Source organism: Trachypithecus francoisi, unplaced genomic scaffold, assembly GCF_009764315.1.
Source record: "Trachypithecus francoisi isolate TF-2019V2 unplaced genomic scaffold, Tfra_2.0 Lachesis_group1, whole genome shotgun sequence".
Classification (NCBI taxonomy): Eukaryota; Metazoa; Chordata; class Mammalia; order Primates; family Cercopithecidae; genus Trachypithecus; species Trachypithecus francoisi.
Window position 1 is genome coordinate 24,621,025 of NW_022681454.1, and position 23,887 is coordinate 24,644,911.

Here is a 23,887-nt window from a genome sequence, read left to right on the forward strand (position 1 = left end):
ATGTGTCAACATGCCCACCTAATGTGTATGTCAAATGGATAATTGAGTGAAAAAGCATGAATCCTGGAGTCAAAAAGGATTGGAGTTTTAATCCGGTGCTGGCACTTACTTAACCCCTCTGAAGCTTATCTTACCTGTTAAATGAGTATGGCAATAATATATCTGTCTCTTAAGGTCTTAAGGATTTTATGAAATAATGCATGGAAAGGCTTAGCCCTATCCTTAACACACAGCAAGTATTAAGTTTAGGTTCTTGCTGTCGGCATTGTCATCACCATCACTGTCACTGTCATCATTCAGATAGTCCCAAGGTAGGGGTAAAACTCTTCCTCAGGTCCTTTTTCGTTAAATCTGAGAAATAGGCCGGGCGCGGTGGCTCAAGCCTGTAATCCCAGCACTTTGGGAGGCCGAGACGGGCGGATCGCGAGGTCAGGAGATCGAGACCATCCTGGCGAACACGGTGAAACCCCGTCTCTACTAAAAATACAAAAACTAGCTGGGCGAGATGGCGGGCGCCTGTAGTCCCAGCTACTCGGGAGGCTGAGGCAGGAGAATGGCGTAAACCCGGGAGGCGGAGCTTGCAGTGAGCTGAGATCCGGCCACTGCACTCCAGTCCGGGCAACAGAGCGAGACTCCGCCTCAAAAAAAAAAAAACCTGAGAAATTAAAACTGCATAATTGTATAAGTTGGTGCAAAAGTAATTTTGCCACTAAAAAAAAAAAAAAAAAAAGGCAAAAACCACAATTACTTTTGCACCAATCTAATAATTCATGCCCTTAGAAAACTGTTGTATCCATATTTAGAGAGGAGTCCCATCCCCCGCCCCCCCCACTATGGACAAGAGTTTGAAATGGTGAGAGGGCAAAAGAAGACAGATCCAGAATACAGCAGATGAGAGAGGCAACTTTGGAGTAACCAGCCATCACTTGTTAGGCAGTCTGTGTTACTAGGAAAGAACTTCTGGAAATATTAGGGTTATGGTTTTGAGAAATAGTTGCAAGGTCCAAGTGTGGACAATAATTATACACTTAAGTGTATTGATGAAGAAAGGTTCTGATTAGGTCATATGTGTCTGACAGGCTAAAAAGCAGTCTTCTCAATAAAAAGAAAGCCAACCTTTGGAAAGAAAAATGAGAATAAAATCTAAAACAAAGCAAATTTGTTTTTCCTGATTCCTGCTAAAGGGAAGAACAGTACTGTGATTACATGCTTATGTTGGAGAAACTGATTTTGCCATATCTCCTCATGTATTTATTTATAAACATTATTTGATGTACGTTCTTGGACAATTTTTCTAGTTTTTGAAAATTTCTCTGGACCTATTACTCCTTTCTGAGCATTTTGCTTTCCTCTTTTTTTTATGTTACTTTAACTTCATTAAATTTTTTTTGTTGTTGTTTCTTGTTTTTGAGACGGAGTCTCGCTCTGTCACCCAGGCTGGAGTGCAGTGGCACGATCTCGGCTCACTTCAAGCTCCGCCTCCCGGGTTCTCGCCATTCTCCTGCCTCAGCCTCCTGAGTAGCTGGGACTACAGGCGCCTGCCACCATGCCTGGCTAATTTTTTTGTATTTTTTTTGTTTTTAGTAGAGACGGGGTTTCACTATGTTAGCCAGGATGGTCTTGATCTCCTGACCTCGTGATCTGCCCGCCTCGGCCTCCCAAAGTGCTGGGATTACAGGCATGAGCAAAAAAAATTATTTTAAATAGAGATGGGGTCTCTCTATGTTGCCCAGGCTGGTCTCAAACTCCTGGGCTCAAGCAATCCTTTCACCTCAGCCTCCCAAAGTGCTGGGATTACAAGTGTGAGCCACCATGCCTGGCCTAACTTCATTTTGTGGTACTTTTTTTCTTTTATATTAGCCTTCATTGAATGAAAACTTTGAGTCCCCTCTCCTCCTTCACAGATCTTTTCCCATAGACCTTGATTAGGCCTTTTCTTTTGGTGGGTGGTTAGGGGGGACATCACCTGAGATGATTATAAGCCCTCAAACCACAATGCAGTAAAAATCCCCAAATCACTAAATCTATTTTTTTGGAAATACTTCCCAGGTAAGAGGAAGGCAGAAATGCTGCAAATCTTCATAAAACATAAATTATGTAGACTCTTCAGTGATCAAACACTTGATGAATACAGAATAAAACAGTCATCCAAGACCTAGAAAACCAAGAGTTCTATTAACAACAGATTAGAAAGGAAGGATGTGATGATGAAAGGAAACTCTGATTTTGAGTCAGAAGTCTGAGTCCTGGCACTGCCTTTTAGAGGCTACTTAATCTTGGGAGAAGTCACTTTATCTCTCCAGGTTCTGTTTCCTTACCTATAAAATAAAATGATTGAACCAGAAAAGAGATGGCAGTTAAGTTTCTCTTTTGGTACTAAGCCTGATAAATTGCTAGTGATTTTCTGGAGACTTTGTTGAGAATACCAGGTTCAGTAGCAAACAGTAATGTGATTAGTGGTGTCCGCCATGGGGGTGGGGTCAGGGAGTGGTGGTGTTCATGTCCTGAATTTTTTGTGTCTGAATTAGATGATCTCACCTCCTTTCCACCTGGGACATTCTGTTGTCTCTTGTCTGTACTTAATATGGGACACTTGTCTGGGGTGTTAAAAGTATAGCTCTTTGCTTTTGTCAAAGCTATCCTTTTTAAACATCAGCCTGTTAGGACACTGTGTTTTTCAAGATTAGTTTCACAGTCAGAAATGAAGATATTTTGGCAGCAATTTCTGGAAAATTATTGCAAATTAAAAGATGGCTACCAAAATTCCTAAAATTTAATCTATAATAAACATAAAACATGTAGTGGGTTTGAAGTAAAAAGGGGTATAAGATGTCCACATGTTACTTTTAAATAAGAGGTAATGGGATATGGGGATTACGATAGACTTTACTGCTGTGGTAGAAGCTGGTTGCTGGAGCAGAAGAAGGTACTGGGGACCTTTTGTGTGTGCTGACAATAGAAGACAATCCTTAGGGAGTTACGGAAATGCAAGTACTCTGTCTTATTTAATCTTTCTTTCCTGACCTGATACCTGGAACATAGTAGGCACAAAATAAATGTTGACTTGGATGTCTTGGTCTCCATTTAACTAGTTTCAGTCTCATGTTACAGAAGACATTTGCGTATAGATAAAATTAAAAATTAGGAATTGCAGAGATTTTGTGCTTTCCCTCATTTCTATACAGTACTTCATCACATTAATCAGTTCCATGAGAGAAATTTTCTATTTGAAAATGCCTCTCATCATCATTGTGAGTGAAATGTCAGGGATAATGATGGGAAAATGGTGTATCAGCTCTACTACTAGTGATAGGCAATTTGCAAAATTGTGTTTGCTTTACAGCACTTCCATAGGAGGTTTATTTGTGTGGCTGAAGCTATGAAATATGGATGTATGTTAGAGGTACGTTAATTTACTGTAGCAGCATGCATTTTACATACCATATGTTTATAGTTAATTAGCACAACAAACCCGCATTTAAAAATAATAATAATCTCAATTAGGTTATGCAAAATCAAGCAATCAACCACCTTCCTGACACATACATTCTCTGACTCCTTGGGTAACCATAAAGAAATTGTTCTTTTTTTTCCCTCTCTTCCATCTGCTATCTAGTTTGTTGCATAGAATATTCCATGTACTAGAAATCTTTCTAAAATATTATTCTCCAATATTTGAAAAGCTTCATATGAATCTCTTGGGAAGAATTTTTTTCTTATGACACTCATAAATGTTCAAAATGTCTTTGTTGGTTTAATAAGGTACCATATATTTATTGAGTACACAGAGGAGTGCATTAGGGGAAACATTATGAATTTAAATGATTTTAAAAGAAAATGACTTACGGTACTATTTTAAGGTGATTTTGTAGTAAAATCTATTTTTGTATCCCAGCCTCTAATAGATAACATATATTCATAGAGTTTTCAAAGTTGGAAAGAAACAGAGGTAACCTAGGCTGACTTCCCAACGTAATAATCCTCTCCACTAAATTCATGACCAGCCGTCATCCAGCTTCACTTGAATGCTTCCAGTGAGCAGAGGCCTACAGCCTTAGAAGGCAATGCAATTTATTTAATAGCTTTAATCGTTAGAAAATTTTCTCATATGAAGATAAAATATGCTCCCCATTAACTTCCAACCATTGGTCTTAGTTCTGTTCTCTGAAGCAATAAAGGATAAGTCCAATTTCTATTCCCTATGACACCCCTTCAGTTAGAGAATAGCTATCCGATCCTCCCAGTCGTCTCTTTTCTGGATACACATCCCCAGTGTGTTAAGCTGTAAATTCTGTTCATTCCCATTATTTTTCAAAGAAACGAACTAGTTTTATCAACGTCTCTCTTGAAATGTAGTGACTGAACACGGGGCTTCAAATGTGATCTGACCTGAAAGTTTCCTTGTTGTGGTACTGTACTTCCAAATAGGCCAACTGTGAGTCCGTGCCAGCTTTTACACAGTTTATGCTGGACTGCAGACTCACCATACTGACAGCCAGAAACCCTTAGGGGCTTTTCCACACTGTCCCTTGGCTCTCCTCATCCTGTGCTACAGTGTACGTAGTTTTTCCCACTGCTGAAGCTTAGCCTTAAACTAGACAGGGCTGGAGAACAAGCCTGGGAGTCTCCCCTTAAAGGCCTCTCTTTCCCTTGTCCTCAATTTCTTACATTTTTGTGATTCACTTATTAAATAGCTAGCTTATAAGCCAGTTTTGTTGTAAGTTCTTTCGTATTCTTGTTTATAATAGAAACAATTCAGTACATAACTTATTTGAATATCAGGCTTACCTGTACTGACCTCATAAAAAACCTCATGGTATTCTCGTGGATAATCTAAAGCAGTGGTTCTTAAACTTTAGTGTGCCAGGAGGACTTGATAAAACACAGATTGCCAGGCCCTACTCCCAGAGTTTCTGATTTATTAGGCCCTAGGTGAGGTGAGAATGTGCATTCCTAATGAGATCCCAGGTGACACTGATATTGCTGATCCAGACACCACACTTTGAGAGCTACTGATGTAAAGAAAGATGGATTTAATGACCAGGTGGATTCATAGCAGTCTTAAAACCAAATTGAGAATGCTTGTGGATAATAGGTTGCAGGAGGAGACTGAAGCAAGAGGCTAATAGAAGTCATACTTATTCACTTTGGTTTGCTTTCAAGATAATCTGCTGAAACTAAAAGTTGAGTTAGGGACCTTGAGGAGAGAGGTACATGTTTGAAATAGTCACTGTGGGGAGAACAACTATAATTGTGAGCCTGTGTCTTCATCTCCATTTTTCTGCCTTATGCCAGGCCTTGAACAAGTGTTTTACAGACATTATCTCATCTAACCTTCACAGCAACTTTAAGTACCTCTTCTTACATAAGATGACACAGAGCAAATTTCACACACAAAATGGGAAGCCCTGACCAAATGAGCACACATTTTCAAAGGCTGAATTTTTTAATGCCAAAAGCTAAGTTCTTGAATACATGATAGACTTTCTTGTAAAGTCTGTTGTATTAGATAAAAGCTTAGAGTTGTTCCTTTAATACTAGACAATGTAAATTTGCCATAACAGATCTTTTTAATAATGAAATTTTACTGCTACAGAAGCTGTTGGTTTGTAAGTAAATTCTTGCTCTTAAGAATTTCTTGTTAAATACTATAAGGGAGATGGTTGTGCTTTAGTCAGGAGTAGGTCAAGGCAGCTTTCCAGTGCAGCATGACTCAGCGGGTTTGGAGTGCAGGTGCACAACTCTGCATGTTATGTAACCACACTGCAGGTGTGTTAGGTGATCACTCATGTGAGCTCGTGCTTGGCCTGGAGCCACTATTGTCTGTAAAAGGTATAATTAACCTGCTAACGCTGTACATATGGCCTGTGCCTGGGTTGGCTCATGCCCGGGCTCACTTGCACTCAGAGAGAGAGTAAAGCCATGTTGAAACTGTCTACAATTCGAGTGTTTTTCCAGTTACCTGCCACTGGTCTACCTACTCCCCTTGGTCCTCAGCTTGGGCTGAGACCTGACACTTGGCGTGACAATTGACATCATGAACAGGATACTGAGGAGAGTGAGCCTTTATTCCCTGGTGATTCTGGGTCAGCCATGTGGCCACAACATGGGTTTTGGTGCCCGGTGTCAGCTGTACTGCTTGAATGGGCTCCAGTGGAAACCTGGGCAGCGGTAGATGGGTCCCCTGCAAGCATGGAGAAGGCACTGAAGCAGCTAGAAATGCAGAGCACTGAGAAGGAATGAGCTTTTGCCAGCAGAGTTGGATGGGCATTTTTGACTGTGCTACAAGAAGTACACACCCAGTCCCTGAGGGATGCAGTAGAGGTAAGGGCCCTCCAGGTACAGATGGGGCACCTGGAGGCCTGGCTGCACAACTCAGAAAAAGAGTTAGAAGCTGCCATGAATGGGGACCTCCAGGCACAGGCAGGGCGCCTGGAGGCCTGGCTACAGAGCTTGGAAAAGGAATTAGGGGCTGCTCTGGATGCAGGCCTGGGTCTGTTGTCTTGGCCAGAGACCCCCACCTGGTCTGATACCAAGGAGGCTGTTGGCGGGATCGAGGGGTCTGTGCCATAAAGAAGGGAAAGATGGGCCGGGCGCGGTGGCTCAAGCCTGGAATCCCAGCACTTTGGGAGGCCGAGACAGGCGGATCACGAGGTCAGGAGATCGAGACCATCCTGGCGAACACGGTGAAACCCCGTCTCTACTAAAAAATACAAAAAATCTAGCTGGGCGAGGTGGCGGGTGCCTGTAGTCCCAGCTACTCGGGAGGCTGAGGCAGGAGAATGGCGTGAACCCGGGAGGCGGAGCTTGCATTGAGCTGAGATCCAGCCACTGCACTCCAGCCTGGGCGACAGAGCGAGACTCCGTCTCAAAAAAAGAAGGGAAAGATGCCCCGCCTGCAGGGGTGCCCCCAATGGGAGAAAACGGGGTCCCAGTGAGTGACATGCTCACAGATGTGGATAGATTTGATTTTGGCTAGGGTGGAGCAAGAGAAAATTGATAAGCAGCCCAGTGAACTTCGTGGAGACAGCTGTTTCCAGAGCAACAATTCTAGAAAATACCCAAGCAGGAGAAGAACGTTTCTGCGTGACCTGGTGCCACCCTGGCACTCCAGCCCAAAGACTGTGCTGCAGCCAGGTGGGGGTGTAAAGTCTTCTGTTTGATGAGGGAACTGGCCGAGGTGCCCCTCCCGAGGAGGCCACATGTGAAATTAGCAATCCACTGGTCTCCCACCAATGTACTGCAAGTGCTGGTGCTGGTGGACACCAGCGCAGATACATTCTGGGGTTGGATATTTTACACGACTTGATGGAACTGGGATAGTATCACTATATAGTGGAGTTGGCTAATGCATTGTTTTCCAGAGAGCCAGGAACAGTTTGCCTTCATGGGAGGATGACATTGGACTTTCACAGGTTGCCGCAGGGCTTTTTGCATAGCCCCACCATTAGCCATGGTCTTGTTAATGATATTATGCCCACCTCTGATTCTCTTGCAGATTTAGAAGCAGCAACACTCCCCTTGCCTAGAATTAAGATGGTGCGGCTGAGACCGCCTTCCTGGCAGCCAAGTGGGCCATTTAGCAGGCATAAGCCCTATAGGTCGTTGACAGGGGCGCCCATTTGAACTGGATGTACATGTGACCACAGATAGTTTTGGCTGGGGCCAATATCAGTGCATGGAGCACTTGAGAACACCAGTGGGCTTTTGGTCCCAGCTGTGGAAGGGAGCTGAGCCCCGTTGTTGATTGATAAAGAAGCAGTTAGTAACTCATATGCTGCCCTTCAGATTCACGAGAGCGTGGCAGGACAGGCTACAGACATTGTGCGTATGACTTGCCTGATAGTGTGATGGGTGTGTTGGTGGATAACAACCTCCCAAACTGAGACAGCGCAGACATCCCCTTTGGCAAAGTGGGGCACCTACTTGGAGCAGCAGAGTATGCTGAGTACAAGTCCCTTAGCATCTTAGTTGCAAGATGTCTTGGGACCTGTAGTCCTAATGCAAGATAAGGCCATGGGGCCTAAGGCATAGCCTGACGCAACCCTACACCTTGAGCCATTGCTGTTTAAGGAAGGGCATCCCCCCATTCCTGATGGGGGGCATGATACACAGATGGGTCTAGCCAAGGTGCTACTGCTGCCTGGACTGCTGTTGCAGTCCAACCTAGTACTGATACTATATGGTTTGGAACTGGGCATGGGCAAAGTAGCCAATGGGCTGAACTTAGAGCACTGTGGATGGTGATCACCAAGGAGGTGACACCTATGGTAATCTGTACTGATACCTGGGTGGTCTATCAAGGGTTAACCTTGTGGTTCACTACCTAGAAGTTACAAAGGTGACTAGTTGGTCACCAGCCCCTGTGGGGCCAGGCCATGTGGCAAGACCCTCTAGGAGGAAGGATGACCTCCTCTGACCAAGTATGGGGACAAAAGGTAATCTGTTGTTGCCTGCCCCAATGCCTTTAAAGGTAGGGGAACAAAAACCTGGCTTAATGTATAAAGCAACATTGGGGTGATGTCACCATGAGGTGGTTGCCTGCCATAACCTGGAGCTATTGCTTTCTGTGGTATTGTGTGTTATGAATTCAGGGCTCCACCCTATGGGCACGTGTCCCTGCCCAGAGGACACCCTCGGCCTAGGGGGTGGAGTGTAAGAGAGATGGCTGCGCTTTAGTCAGGAGTAGGCTGAGGCGGCTTTCTGGCACAGCGTGACTTAGCAGGTTTGGAGTGCAGTTGCACAACTCCACACGTTATGTAACCATGCCACGTGAGGCTCATTAGGTGATCACCCACATGCGCTCGTGCTTGGCTTGGAGCCATTGTTGTCTGTAAAAGGTATAATTACCTGCTAACGCTGTACATACAGCCTTCACCCAGGCCAGCTTGCACCCATGGCTTGTGCCCAGTCTTGCTTATGCCCAGAGAGAGAGTAAAAGCCATGTCGAAATTGTCTATGATCCTTGAGTGTTATTCCAGCTACCCACCACTGGTCCACCTACTCCCCTCGGTCCTCAGCTTAGACTGGAACCTGACACTTGGCATGACAAATACTTTAACTCATATATTGGCATCAGTTTGTTCATTTATTGGTTAAAGAATCTTAATGTTGACTAATTTGAGTAAATTTTCTTTCTGCTTTAATTTTTAACTTTCTAGGTAGATTATGATAATCATGCACTTTATAAACACGGAAAGACAGGTCGAAAACAGTCTCCCGTGCGTATTTTCACCAACATTCCGCCCAACAAAATAATCCTTCCTACTGAAGAAGGGTACAGGTAAGATCAAAGTGGAACTTTGAAGTACACAAGTCACTGAAAATAAAGTTACATATATCTATCAGTCAAATGCTTTCAGTGTTGAATCATGTTATTCTTTTATTACTTTTAAATTAGGTCCATAATTTGATACTGAATTAAATTCAGATTGCACTCAGTTTTTGTAATGAGTGCTTTGAAAAGTTTTATCTACTCTGTAAATCTCAATAAATGCATGCAGCTGATTTCTCTGTCCTTTACTCTGTAGATTTTGCTCTCTGTGTCAACGATATGTTTCTTTAGAGAATCAACACTGTGAGCACTGTAATTCTTGCACATCCAAGGTATGGTGTTCTTATAGAATGTATTTTTATTTAAATATTTTCATTTTTAGCTTACTAGTTTTATTACCCTTTAAATGTTATTTTGTTAATATGATTTGTATTAATATGTATTATCATTTATTAATTATGCTATAATACAATATTTTAAATTATAGAGTACAACAGCTTTTAAAAATACTTAACTGCCTTCATCATCACCAACAGTCATTTGACTTCATCTTCAAATGGTACTTGGGACTGCTAAAATTATCAGTGTTTCAAATAAGGCATTAAATGCATGCTCAATTATGTGTATGTTGAGGGAAAAATTATGGTGTTTCAAATAAGGCACTGACCTATTAGGTACCATCATCATTCTGGTGAAATAGTTAATAACATGTACTGTGCACTTTTAATATGCCAGACACTTTCCTAAGAGCTTCACATGGATGAACTCATTTAATCCTCACAACAGCCTTATTAGGTACAGTGACTCCTTGATTTTTTACAGATGAAGGACTGCAAAGGGACATACCTATTTATTTATTTAGGTATTATTTCTTAATAGACTTGGTTCTTTAGAGGAGTTTTAGGTTCACAGCAAAATCGAGCAGAAGGTACAAAGATTCCCCATATGTCCCCTGTCCTGACAGATGCACATTCTCCCCAACTGTCAGCATCTTCCACCAGAGGGGTGCATTTGTTACAGCTGATGGACCTGCACTGACACATCATTAACACTCTGAGCCTATAGTTGACATTAGGTTCACTCTTGGTGTTTTACATTCTGTGGGAATGTAATGAAAAATGTATAATGACATGTTTTCACCATTACAGTGTCATACAGAGTGGTTTCACTGTTTTCACTAAAAATCTTTTGTGTTCTCTCTATTCATCCTTCTTCCTGAAGGGTGTCTCTGGCTACCACTATCTTTTTATTGCCTCTATAGTTTTTCCTTTTCCAGAATGTCACACAGTTGGAATTATATAGTATATAGCCTTTCAGATTGGCTTCTTTCACTTAGTAATAGGCATTGAAGGTTCCTTCATGTCTTTTCATGGTTTGATAGCTCATTTTTTGTTAGCTCTGAATGATATTCCTTTGATGTACCACAACTTGTTTATTCATTCACCTACTGACGGACATCTTGGTTGTTTCCAAGTTTTGGCAATTATAAATAAACCACCTAATTTTTTAGGAAGGCAGGGTGACCCTTAAGTTGTTTTGTTTATTTTAACTAAATCTGGTCAGAAAGGGCATGTGAAGTTTAGTTTGGCTCATAAGCACAAATTATTCTATAAAGAAGAGGCTGCATTTATATAAACATTAGAAAGTACATTTTTCATGATTATAGAATGGTATTACTGGTTATACTTGTTTTTAACAATGTTAATACATCTGATTGTTTATATTTAGTTTTTATTAGTTGAGACATGATGTGTATTCTTCATTTAAAAAAAATTATGCCCAGATTGTATAGTTTAAAGTTGAGGAAAACAAACTTATTATTTAGAGATGCACACAAAGGTGGTAAAAGGAAGCACGAGCTAGGAAATGACAATCACACAAATTGAAGAGGTGTTATTTGGAGGGGCGGGAGGAATCCTGTAACTGAGTAGGGGTATGGGGCAGTTTCCAGAGGGCTAGTGATATTCTTTCTTGACCTCGTGGGTTTTATCCGTGTTTACTTTACAATACTCATTAAATTGGATATATTTTATGCACTTTTCTAGATATTTTTATTTCATAGTTTTAAAATTAATCAAACACTAACCTATAATCTATCTTTCCAAATTATGTAAAGTTCTCAAATATGAATTTCATTAAGGATTATGCAGTATAGACACATAAAATTATGAATCATTAATTCTCTTGAAATTTTCATTTGAGTCCTTCTTTGTGCAGATTGGGTTGCTTGAACTGGAGTGGATTTTCAAGATCATTTAGATAAATCTCCTAGTTTTACAGTTAAGGAAATTGAGGCCCATCAAGGAGGCATTTGAGTTGAGTGGAGAAATGCATAAATTAAAATCAAAGTATTTAATTGTGAAGCCCAGAAAAGGCAGAAATAAGGAATGAATAATTTACACAGATTTTAATAAGACATTTTAATTTTTAATTGTAGAACTTGATTTTTAATAACAAATTAAATATAATTTAAAAATTGTTTTTTTTTGATAGGATGGCAGGAAATGGAACCATTGCTTTCTCTGTAAAAAGTGTGTAAAGCCTTGTAAGTATTGAGACTTAATGTTTGAGATCCTATGAACACATTTTAGAGTTTTTCTCCATCTAAGTAGGATTTTTCATTGGATTTATAAGGGAAAAAATAATCAGGGTAGAGACTTGTAATTTATTTGCTTTTTAATTTTATAGTTATCAACATGTATGTTCTGCCTTGTTCTGCCTTGCAGGAGAGATGATTGCTAACCTGTTTCAGTGTGGTGTTTGGTTTGACTTATTTTAATAAGGCATTGTGTCACTCATCCAGCCTCCATTGTGACAGTAGCTGTCAGCTCATAACTTACTGGAGAAGGGCTGAATTTGTTGCATGTAACAGAAAGAAGTTAGCTAGTTTATGTGGAATTCTAACCTCTTCTCCCTGGTCTCTTTAGCCAAACTAAAACTAGCTGTGCAAACTAGCCACAATATTTCAAGTAAACACTGTTCATATATCCTACCTTAAAAGTTAATACGATGAAAAATTACGTTACATGAACTTCTTTTAAAACTTAATTTTTATTTTACAGCCTGGATCCACTGTAGCATTTGCAATCACTGTGCTGTTCCAGATCATTCTTGCGAGGGCCCCAAAGATGGCTGCTTTATTTGTGGTGAATTGGATCATAAACGCAGTACTTGTCCTAACATTGCTACATCTAAAAGAGCTAACAAGTCAGTCGAATACCTAACTAGAAAAATGTATTCCATCTGTGTTTTATACAGGGTAATCCATAAAAGCATGCAACATTCGGAGGATCTTAAAGTGCCAAGTTAATTGTCACTTTCACTATTATGTACTGGTTGCATAGATGGATGGAGAGAGGAGAGAAAGATGATTCGAAGAGCTTGCTTTCAAAGAGCTTACAGTACTACAGCTTAGACATGAAAATAACCAAAATATGAGGTAGAAAGTGGTTAACTTTACCTCTCCTTAGCTTTACGTCTCATGTGTAAAGTTATAGGGCATGACAGTTCATGCTTTATTGAAGGACATGATATTTAAGTCAGGCTTTGAGGAACAGATCAGATCTAGACACACGATGGCAGGAAAGGCTGGAGAAGGCACTTCAGATTGAATAGCAAGTAATTCCACAGTAGGCAAATTGTAAGAAAGCTATTTCTTTATATCAAATTTTAAGAAAAATATTTAGACAGGCTTAATACTTAAATATTTGAAATTTTTATTACTTTTTTCCTGTGATTATTTTCACATCTCTCACCAATATTTGGTTACAGTTATGGATTACAACTCAGAGTAAAGGGAGAGCAATGACAATAGCATATTTAGAAAAGGCATTGCTTCTGGAATAGTTATCCCCGAAATAAAACAAAACAAAACAAAAAAAGAAAAACACTGCTATTTTAACCAGGCTAATTTGAATGATTATACTTTTTTCCTAACTAAAAGGAATGATAGCGATTAAGTGCTCTTGCTTTATTGCTAAAAAACTAATGTCACACAGTTATTAATTGGAGATTACCAGATAGCTAAATTTGACATTATATGACATTATATGAAATTTCAGATTGGGCTACCATATGACTATGACTTGTAATTAAAGAAAAATTGATTCTTATTAGAAATATCTGATACTTTAGTAATTATTTATGATAATATTAGAATTCTTTCCCATGTGTTTTGTTTATTTGTGGTCAGTGAAATTTTTTTTTTTTCCATTGTGGTCCAGCCACTTGAATTCTGGCTACCATTACAACTGCCTCGTTCCTACATTTACTCTACTTTAAATAATTATTTCCACTGAGTAATCCAGGATAAAGTAAAGTTTTAAAAACTTAATTAAAGAAGCTTACTGAAGAATCTTAGAAAATATTTCCCTTAGAATAAACCTTCAAAAATTGAATACAACTTCATAATCATATTGGTCTGGGATTGCTGTACCATTGTCAGTGTGATTCTGGGTGGTAGTCAGTAACATGCTCAGCCTTTAATTCTGTGAACTTACATGGAAACTGAATTTGCATTTTGATACTCTATTGTAGGCCCTTCATTGCTTCCTAAATATTGGGCACTAATATACTATTTCATTAGGGGAAATCATCTAGTATCTTTCAGTACTAGATCTTATCAAGTTTAATTCCAAGAGCAAATCCTCTGAGATGTGGATGCCTGATAATTCTTAAATAATATGACTTTTTTTCTCAGAGAAGACATCTAAACTCCTATTAATAGTTACTGCTTTAAAAAAAATTATTTTGAAATTGACAAAGCAAAATTATTTTTTTCTTTACAATAGTGAAAAATAACAACCTTTTTAGCATACATGACATAAAAGGTCTTTCCATCTCAGGCTTTTTACAGCTGTCTTATATTAGTTTATTTTTCCTTGGTGTTAATTTTTCTTTAGTTGCTAACTGGAATGATGCTGGCTCCCTCTTGTGGTTAAAGCTCATTTTATCAGTTACATAAATATCTATAATTTAAAGGACAAATACTAGGTCAATTTAATTTTAAGACAAAATAAAACTGACTTATAGTCAGTTCATCACCATTCAAAGACTTTATCTCTGGAAAGTTTTGTATATTCATATTACAAACGAATATTTTCCTCCTGTTTTTGTCTACCGTATCCCCTAGTGAAATTTCATTCATTTTTAGTCCTGCTTATAAGTGGATGACCCAAAGAGAAACTTAAATTTTGTGTACAGGCACACATGGCTTCATTGACTTTGCCATTAGAGATTATACTGTATTTCATTAAGTTTGCTAAATCATCACTTACCAAGAAATTATTCTACTTTAAAAAAGTGGGGAAGTAGATTTATATAGTATGCATTAATCAGTATAATACTATAAAGATAACTTTTTTGTTTAAGTTTTCAATCCTACTTCTTCTGTAGACTGTTCTATTTTGAACTGATAAGGTATCCCTAGTCCACAGTGCAAAATTTAAATATGAAAAAATTTAAGGTTGTCAAGCAAAATTCTGCGTAATAGTCACGTGGAACTAATAATGGCTAATATTTATTGAGTGATTATTATATGGTTAGCAGTTTGCATATATATAAATAATTTAGAGTATATAGTACAGCACAGGTCCTGGAATCAAGCTGGTTCTGCCAGTTCCTCATGGAATGTTCATTGATTTCATAGCCTCAATATCTTCACCTAAAAAAGTAGGGATAGAGGGGGGGTGACTATCCTCCCCCTTATATCTCTGTCTGCCAGCTCCTTGAAGTCAAAGATTATGCCCATTCATTTTTGTATTCTCAACAGGTAACATATATGCTGAGTAAACAAAAAGTGAGGCATAAATTGAACCCACTGGGGGATACATTGTTCATGAAGCTCTTTTCCCTGGTTTATTCCTGACAAGATCACGAATAAGCTTTTCCTATGGAGAAGCTTATGAGAGGTGAACCTAACCATTGATATTTCTGGGTAATCGGGGGAAGAGTCCTGGTTTGGTGGTGCTATAGCTCTGGCCCCTTCCTTGGTTCTCGATGTGATGAGCGTCATGACATGATTCAGCTAGCTTGGAGAAAGTGAATGGCCAGTAATTTTTTTAGCCACAGGTCGCCTGTAACTTAGTGCGGAGAACACCAGAAACAAAGAATCTGTTTTGTCTGGTGTGGGTCAGTGTTTTCAGAGGGTGAGTTCCAGCTTGTTTATTTTGAAGCTAATCTTCAAGATAAGGACCACAAAATGCTGATACTCTGCGTGGCACTTGTCAGGACTTTTAGATCCGCTGAGGAAAGGAAAATCTGTAGGACTTAGGAAACGGGCCCTTTCAAGGCTTGTCGGTTTTTTCCATTGTGCTGTTTCATTCTTCTACCACTGCTAACTGCCCCATGTATCAGCTCCTCTCGGAAAAAAACGGCACTCAAGGATTTGGAGATTGAAGTGCTGAGTTGAGCAGCACAGATGTACAAAAAACTTTTTAAAAAAGTCCAATCTCACTGCCTTTGCATTTACCTCTGTGGTGTGTTTGCCCCAGACAGCTTGTTCTAAATCCATAGTAACCATCTTTTAAAGAATTTTTTTTCTCAAACATTTTGCTTGGTCAGGCCTCTGACTCTTTCCTTGTTGTTGTGGTTAAGAGAATGAGGATTTATGCTTGCAATACAGTAGATTCTTTCCCTTCTTCTATTTTCTTATTTGGTCAGCTAGTTAATTAAACTGCAACATAATTACATAATTCACTGTACTCATTCTGTGAAATAATTTAGCACCTTGTTTTCCAGAGCTGTCAGAAAGCAGAAGCAAAGAAAAAGTAATAAGATGAAAATGGAGACCACGAAAGGACAATCCATGAATCATACATCTGCTACAAGGAGAAAGAAAAGGAGGGAAAGAGCCCATCAATATCTTGGCTCTTAAATGTCCAGTGACTCGAGAATAAGAAAGATTTATGGTCCAACCTTTGATGCCATTTTCTGAAAGTGCCACACTGGACTTAAATTCAGCCGCTTCCAGAGGTATGCACCTTTCTGAGCTAGATAACAGGCAGGTGGCATTTGCTGGCTTACAGTCCCTTATCTGCCTCTCTGGGGACTTGGGAGTTGTTCCATCTTCAGCCGGTTTACTAGTTCTTTCAGCATTCATTTTTCCTCGCTTTAAGTCTCTCCCAGTCGCATTATTCTATTTTTATTCTTTTTGAAATGGAGTCCTGCTCTGTCTCCCAGGCTAGAGTGCAATGGCATGACCTCAGCTCACTGCAACCTCTGCCTCCCGGGTTCAAGCGATTCTCCTGCCTTAGTCTCCTGAGTAGCTGGGATCACAGGCACATGCCACCGTGACTGGCTAATTTTTGTATGTTTAGTAGAGACGGGGTTTCACCATGTTGGCCAGGCTGATCTCGAACTCCTGGCCTCAAGGGATCTGCCTGCTTTGGCCTCCCAAAGTGCTGGGATTACAGGCATGAGCCACCTCACCCAGATCCTGTCACATTATTCTAGCCTCTTTAATCCAGAAAATGCAGACAGCATTCTTTTGCAGAAGATGTCAGAAGAAAACGAAAGTGAAAACCTATGAAGTTTGTCTACCTTGAACATAAAAGTATGTTCATTTAAATAGGAAAATATTTTATGTTAAATATGAAACAATAGTTTAAACCCCACTTGAAAAGTACGTGTACAATTATTTTTAGACTGAATTTGAAGATGATGGAGAGTTTTTACAAAGGCACTGTATAGCTATAGAGATTGTAATTATAATTACATTATTCTTAAATATTTATTTTCCATGTACTTTTTGCAGTTGTCCTTTGATGGTCTAGAATCACTTAAATGCTTGTTGAATGAGTGAGATGTTTAGAACTAAGACTTGCTCTGTCATTCCAGTGTCTTTTAACCTATGCAGTAAGTTTCTCTCTTTGTAAAAGTAGTTCGGAACAGAAGTCAGGATAGTTTAGTAATGAAACTCCTCATTCCTACCCTTAACATTTCCTGGCTGTGTGATCTTGGCCAGGCCACTCTCTCTCTAAAAGCCCTGGTTTCTTCATTATTATAATGGGGAGAATAACAGTTATACCTGAGGTTTGTTTTGTGATTAAATTTTAAATGAGACCCAAGTGCTTGGCTCTCAGTTCTCCTCTGTCATTGGTGAGTTATGTTAACAATGAAGATTGTTACTGGGGTCTAATGGTGATTATCTTTTGGCCTGAAAACAAAGCACTTAAGGCAGTAATTTGAACTCCCAGAACAAACAGTTCATCTCCCCATTTCTCTGCTAGTTATTATCTCCTTAAGACTGAATTGTTTTGAATGACTTATATTTGCATAATGACTTTTCTCTTGTTTCCAAACAACTGCTATAAAGCAGATTTGGAGGCATCTTTGTTTGGAGTTAGCCAGAGCCCTGTAAAGAAGGGTAGAGGAACCGCATTCTACCTGGTATTTAAATTCCAGGTAAGTTAGGACTGATGCCTGGTGTAGAATACTCAAGTGTGGCCCAGATCAGTGTGGCAGTGGTGTACCTCAGTTGACATCAATAGATGAGTTATACCCCTGGACTTCATAAGCATCAGAAAGCTCTTCTCCCCTTTGTTACATGGAGTGCTATGATAGGAGAGGCACATTTGGAGGTGACTGGGTGAGATATGAACTTTGTAAAACCATTGTGAGAGTTCCCCTCTCTGATTCAAGCAAGGATAGGGACATTGCCTGACTTTATGGTGTTCACCATTCCATGATAAAATCTATTGAAATCTCCTCTAAAACTAAGACACCTGAGGGACTGTGACTACTGAAAAATTGAGTTCTGAAGGCCAAAGTTATTCTCATCACTATATTTCCTTAGTTTTAAGATACCATCAGTTGTAAAATACACCACTGATTTTATCATAGCTTTTCAGGGGGAGAAGAGAAATAATACTTCATTAATTAATTTTTAGATTATCTGATTTCAGAAATACTGAAATGCAAAAAAAAAAAAAAAACACATCTTAGAATTGAGGAAATAGTTATAATCAGGAATAATGTACTTACTTACTTATTTATTTTGAGACAGAGTCTTGCTCTGTCAGACAGGCTGGAATGCAATGGTGGGATCTTGGCTCACTGCAACCTCTGCCTCCCGGGTTCAAGCAATTTTCATGCCTCAGCCTCCCGAGTAGCTGGGATTACAGGTGCCCGCCACCACACCCGGGTAATTTTTGTATTTTTGTAGAGACTGGGTTTTGCCATGTTGGTCAGGCGAGTCTCGAACTCCTCATCTCAGGTGATCTGCCCGTCTTGGCCTCCCAAAGTCCTGGGATTACAGACGTGAGCCACCGCACCCAGCCAGGAATAATGTACTTTAAAACTTTATTACTGTCTTAGAAAGTTAAAAATAGGAAATCTGGTGATTTTACACTTACATTCAGTTAATACTAATTTTAAGGACTTAATCTCGATTCCTTTTTCAGAGAATAAACTAATTAGTAGGCTGTAAAAACGTGTCTGGGAGGTAGAATGTGAAGCAGGATGAGGTCATTTATTCTTAATAGAAATCTGAACATCTGAACATTAAGATACCTTCTCAAAATAGCAATAGAAGAAAATCCCTGACATTTGACAGATAACATTTTCTAAGCTTTTTAAAAGGATACTTTTAATAAATAATTACAGCTAAATTTCATTCTTCTTCTTGTATTATGAAATTTAATCAGATACAAAGTCTTTTTGTAGGCCCGATTTCATGTTTTTTTTCCTACATTAGTCCAGTATCTAGACTAGTTTATTACTCCATATGCCCCGTTCTTTTCATCCGATACTGTTCTTTCTGCTTGGAATATGTTCCTCCATGTGGCCAGTCCGTTCTCGTCTGGGAATCTTCCATGAGTCCCTGATACTGAAATCTTCTTTGGCCCCTTGGCGTTCTATACCACATTTAAGGCCTTTCACATATTATTCTGTGATTATTTTTACAGATTTTATTTCCCTCAAAGATTTAGGTCTCTTAATGTCAGCACCCATTTCATCTGCTCTTGTGTATCTTGTGCCTTGTTGGTGCTCAATAAAAATTTGATGTAAGAATGGAATTTTCTAGAGTCTCTGAAGTGGTAGGCATGCCTGAAATACGAACTGGACCCACTCTATTATGTTTCTTCTAGGGACTGAAAAAGAAAACAGATTTATATTAGGAGGGACTTAGAGTCAATATGAGGACCACCCTAACACTGAAGTTTTAAACGTGAAGATGTGCTGTGTGAAGATGAGTAGCCTTATCTGCAAGGCCCCTTCAAAGTAATCTGCAAAATACTAGGCATCTGGGAGAAGTTTGAATCTTGAAATACAAAATCATCAAGAATCTTGAAATACAAAATCACAACCTACATAGGGTCCTGGTCTGCTGCCACTGCCTTCACAATGTCCCTGTTGGTCTCTCCACTGAAGTGGTACATCTGTTGCCAGAGAAGTAAAAATGTGTGTGTTTGTGTGTTGTTTTTATACTTCTTTTATGGTACTTAAATCATGCCCTGTATAAGAATGACTTTACATACTTGTTTAGCCCTGTACAGATTAGAAGCTCACTGATGGCAGTGGCTGTGGACATCATTGTGTTTGCTTACTAGGCACGAGAACTGTGCCTTTTCTACAGTGATAGAGATTACCAGCCGCATCACCTGTGACCTCAGTTAATGGGAAGCAGACAGCCAAGCTAACACATTTCTTCACCCTCTAGGTAGTAGGTGTTCATAAATACCAACTGAGTGAATGGAAATGCCATTTAATATCCTGCTTTATGCCTCACACCCTAACTATGCTATGTAAGAAGCAGGGACACTTTAAGCTGTCTAGGTAGGACAGCTTCCACAAAATCGAAAGGAAAATCCAGTTTTACTTATTTTATGTGATTTTAATTGGACCATGAGGGCCTGGGTTGAAATTACTTGAGGGTCAGCTAAGAAGGTCATTGCAATAAAGTAAAGATAAGATCTCTGCTATTTGATTTCAGGCAATAGTATAAATGTTAACTCAGCAAGATGAGGCAAATGGCACCAACACTGAGCAACAAGATCTCAGAGCTCTGAGAGGTTGAGTTTTATCTCAATTGTCTTTGGCGGGACAGTTAGTTACAAGATCCCTGGTTTAGCTGCTTGATACCACTGGATACTAGAAGAGGTGAAACAGCCGGTGATCTCTAAGATGGTAGGCCTGCATAGATGGGCCACTTTTCTTCGTCTGCAAGTGTGGAGAGGAGGAGTGGGAGAACACTAGAGGAAGTCAGCCCAAACATTCCACATGCTTAAGACAGGCCAGGTGCAGTGGCTCACGCCTGTAATCCCAGCACTTTGGGAGGCTAAGGGGGGTCGGGGGGAGTGGATCACCTGAGGTCAGCAGTTCGAGACCAGCCTGGCCAACATGGTGAAACCCCGTCTCTATTATAAATGCAAAAAAAGTAGCTGGGCATGGTGGCGGGTGCCTGTAATCCCAGCCACTCGGGGCAGGAGAATCGCTTGAACCTGGGAGGCAGAGGTTGCAGTGAGCCGAGATCACGCCATCGTACTCCAGCCTGGGCAGCAAGAGCAAGAGTCCGTCTCAAACAAACAAACAAACAAAAAACAGGAAAACAAATGTTGCTGCTTGTTAACTTTACAGTTAATACATGAGCCAGGTAAATCAAGGAAAAATAGAAGCATCTCTAACCCTACCACCCAGAGATAACCACTCTTATAACTTCCCTGTCTACTCTTCCAAAGATAGGTTCTTGCATAAATAGGTTTACAGACACATGCACAAATTTCCCTCAAGAAAATGGAATTTTAATTACATACTGTTTTATGTCCCATGCTTTTTCATAAGTATATTGTGAACATCGATTTATGTCTGCATAGTATTCTTCAGGATAGATATATTTTTCAAAAATCTATGATGGGACATCTAGGTGGTTGCATTTTTTCACTTTCGTAAATAACCTTATAATGAATATACTTAAGCAAATATTTATTTCTCCTGCGCTTGCCTCCTTAAAAAGCACTGATGCCTGATCCCTGAGCCTTCTTCCCTTTTTCTCTTTATTCTGTGTCACCAATGCACAAATGAGCCAGTTTGACAAAGCAGTATTTTCCTAAGGATGGGGGAGGCAAAAAAACAGAGGAGGTAAAGCTAAAATCTTTATGGGGCAGTGGGAAGAAGAAAAGGCTGGAAACACGATGTGTTAATATTTCTTGCCTTACGGCTACTTTGGATCATTTCCAAGAACAATTCCTGCCCCCTACTGCCTACCAACACACATGAGGGTCTATAGCAAGCTTGTCTAACTCGCAGCCTGCGGCACAGGAGGGCTTTGAATGCAGCCCAACACAAAGTCATAAGCTTTCTTAAAACGTGAGTTTTTTGTGTGACTTTTTTTTAGCTCATCAGCTGTCATTAGTGTTAATGTATTTTATGTGTGGCCCAAGACAATTCTTCTAATGTGGGAAGACAAAAGATTGGACACCCCTGGTCTATAGCAGCATAAAACTCTGCTGTTTCCTGCCCACACCTGGAACTCCACACCTATGCTGTTTATTTTGCTGTAAGGCTTAGGAAATTCATATTCTGTGAAGACTTAATGTGCAGGTGGTTATACTCAGTCCTTTGCAGTAGGGTGTTTATGCCTCTGGGAACAGTCATTTTCACGTACTGTGTGGGTGTTTGTATTCAGGTAAGTTCCAGGAAAATGGACACTCAATTTCCATTAGAATATCAAGTGCATAGATACTGGACCCCACCAGGTGATCCATTATAACTGCCCCAAAACATGAACACCTGAAAATGCGTTTTGTGAAAAACAAAGGCAGATGCATTTTTACCTTAGAAATGTTGATTCTGGAAGAGTTGGGGGCACACGCTAAGTCGTCTGCGGCAAAGGCAAGGGTTGCAAAGCCCCTGAAAGGAAACAGGGTAGGTATAAACTCAAGGGCTAAGAACAGTACTTGGCACAAAATAGTTACTTGATGCTGAATGAGTCTCCCTCCGTCATCTACTTCCCAGGGGCTAGATCTAGACAGAGGTCTAGAAGATGGGGCCTGTTCAAAGTTAAAGGTCCTGCGGTCTCTTTCTTCTTTGAACAAGTCAAAGGTAGTGAAAAGTAGACTTTCTACCACAGGGTTTAAGTTTAAGAACCCTAGGATGACACTGTCACATTCTCTTAGGGAGGTCATAGCTGTGGGAACTGTGAACATGTTGACTCACTTAAATGTGTCCTACATAAAGCAACATCAGATGAATTCTGATGTACAAGTCTGCCAGGCTGACCTGTGAGCCTCCGGGCAGAGTTCCTGTCCCATGCATTCGTGTAGCCTCAGTTCCTCCACATAGTAAATGCCAAGAAGAAATCGTTATGTGAGCCTACACTCTTTATTCGTTATGATGGGGCTACAACTATCAATACGTTTTGAGGGTTAAGAGGGATGAGGTGTCACAGTATTATTTTCCTGTTAGGGAGGTTTTAGGGCAGGCGCTTCTTCTCTCTTCAAACTGGAATCACCCGAAGAGTTTTAGTAAATACTGGGCCCATCCAGGGTTTTCTTCTAATTGGTTTGGGGTGCTGCTTGGAGAGGGGGACTTTTAAAATTCTATACTGACCCACCAGGAATGACATGAGAACTACTTGCTTAGTAACTGTCAGAGGAGGCTCCAGCTCATCAGGGCCTAAAGTTCTTATTCTTTATCATCTCCCCGTTGTTGCTGAAGCCTACCCCATAAACCCCTAACGTCCCGTCGCCCACAGCAGCGAATTTCCGGGAAAACGGGAAACCTATGCAAGCATGCCCACACACGTGCACAAACGCGTTCCCAAAAGCCCCGCGTGTGGCCGCAGGGGCCCGCCCCGCCCTTCCCGGGCCCTTCCGGGTCCCGGCGCCCAGATATCCCACCTGCACCTGGGTCGGGCGCTCCGCTCCCTCCCTCTCCGCGGCACTCGGGGGCTCCCTGCCCCGCCCACGTGCCCCACCCTCCCTCGCTCCGCCCCTCGCTGCTCCCTGCCCCGCCCACGGGCTCCATCCTACCCCCACCTCGCTCCGCCCCTCGCTGCTCCCTGCCTCGCCCACCGCGCCCCGTCCCCGTCCGCCCCGTCTGGCTCAGCCCCGCCAAGGCCGGTGCGCGCCCCGCCCCGCCTCCTCCTCTCGCGAGGCAGTCTCGACGCCGGAAGTGCCTGGAGCGCGCGACAGCGGCGGGGCGGGGCGGTCTGGAGGCTGTGGCGCGCGGCCGGCAGAGGGAGGGGTGAGGTCGCCGGGGGTGTGTTAGTCGCCGGTGGGGACTCTTGCAGGTACATCCGCGGTCGGGGCTCCTCGTGGAGGGCCGGGAGCTCCTGCCGGCCTCTTACTGGGGTGTCGTTGCAGGGCCGTCCCCATGTTGCGTTTTCCGACCTGTTTCCCGTCCTTCCGGGTGGTGGGAGAGAAGCAGCTCCCACAGGAGATTATTTTCCTGGTCTGGTCGCCCAAGCGGGATCTCATTGCTTTGGCCAACACAGCGGGCGAGGTGAGTGAGCCGGCGGGAGCCCGCCTGTGCTGGGTCTGCTCCCGGGGTCCCAAGAACACCGAGCCCGAGCCTGTTCTTTCGGGCCACAGGCGGCCGGAGCCTCAGTTTCTCCTTCTGCAGACATGGCGGGCCACCTGCTACCACTCCCTTGCCTCCCAGGTCGGCAGCAAA

General features: G+C 41.2%; 2 protein-coding genes and 1 long non-coding RNA gene across 9 annotated transcripts in view; 2 read left to right on the forward strand and 1 right to left on the reverse strand.

Moving 5' to 3' along the window:
- The window catches only part of ZCCHC4 (zinc finger CCHC-type containing 4), a 58,491-nt gene extending 41,474 nt beyond the window's left edge, over positions 1–17,017 (forward strand). For both annotated transcript variants that reach the window (XM_033213919.1, XM_033213920.1), the window contains 5 exons: positions 9,162–9,283; positions 9,531–9,606; positions 11,768–11,819; positions 12,337–12,481; positions 16,013–17,017. In XM_033213919.1, the coding sequence (XP_033069810.1) occupies positions 9,162–9,283; positions 9,531–9,606; positions 11,768–11,819; positions 12,337–12,481; positions 16,013–16,148 (531 nt within the window). In that variant the 3' untranslated portion in view covers positions 16,149–17,017. The remainder of the gene's footprint in view (positions 1–9,161; positions 9,284–9,530; positions 9,607–11,767; positions 11,820–12,336; positions 12,482–16,012) is intronic.
- LOC117085227 overlaps positions 1–23,180 on the reverse strand; it is a 39,440-nt gene extending 16,260 nt beyond the window's left edge. For all 3 annotated transcript variants that reach the window (XR_004437881.1, XR_004437882.1, XR_004437880.1), the window contains exons 1-2: positions 23,113–23,180; positions 22,048–22,123 (exon numbers count right to left, since the gene is read on the reverse strand). This is a non-coding gene — a long non-coding RNA (uncharacterized LOC117085227). The remainder of the gene's footprint in view (positions 1–22,047; positions 22,124–23,112) is intronic.
- Positions 23,181–23,284: 104 nt separating this feature from the next.
- Positions 23,285–23,887, forward strand: part of ANAPC4 (anaphase promoting complex subunit 4) — a 41,583-nt gene continuing 40,980 nt past the window's right edge. The window contains exons 1-2 of one of the 4 annotated variants that reach the window (XM_033213918.1): positions 23,285–23,504; positions 23,578–23,716. In XM_033213918.1, the coding sequence (XP_033069809.1) occupies positions 23,588–23,716 (129 nt within the window). In that variant the 5' untranslated portion in view covers positions 23,285–23,504; positions 23,578–23,587. The remainder of the gene's footprint in view (positions 23,505–23,577; positions 23,717–23,887) is intronic. The other 3 variants (XM_033213914.1, XM_033213915.1, XM_033213916.1) reach the window with 3 other exon arrangements.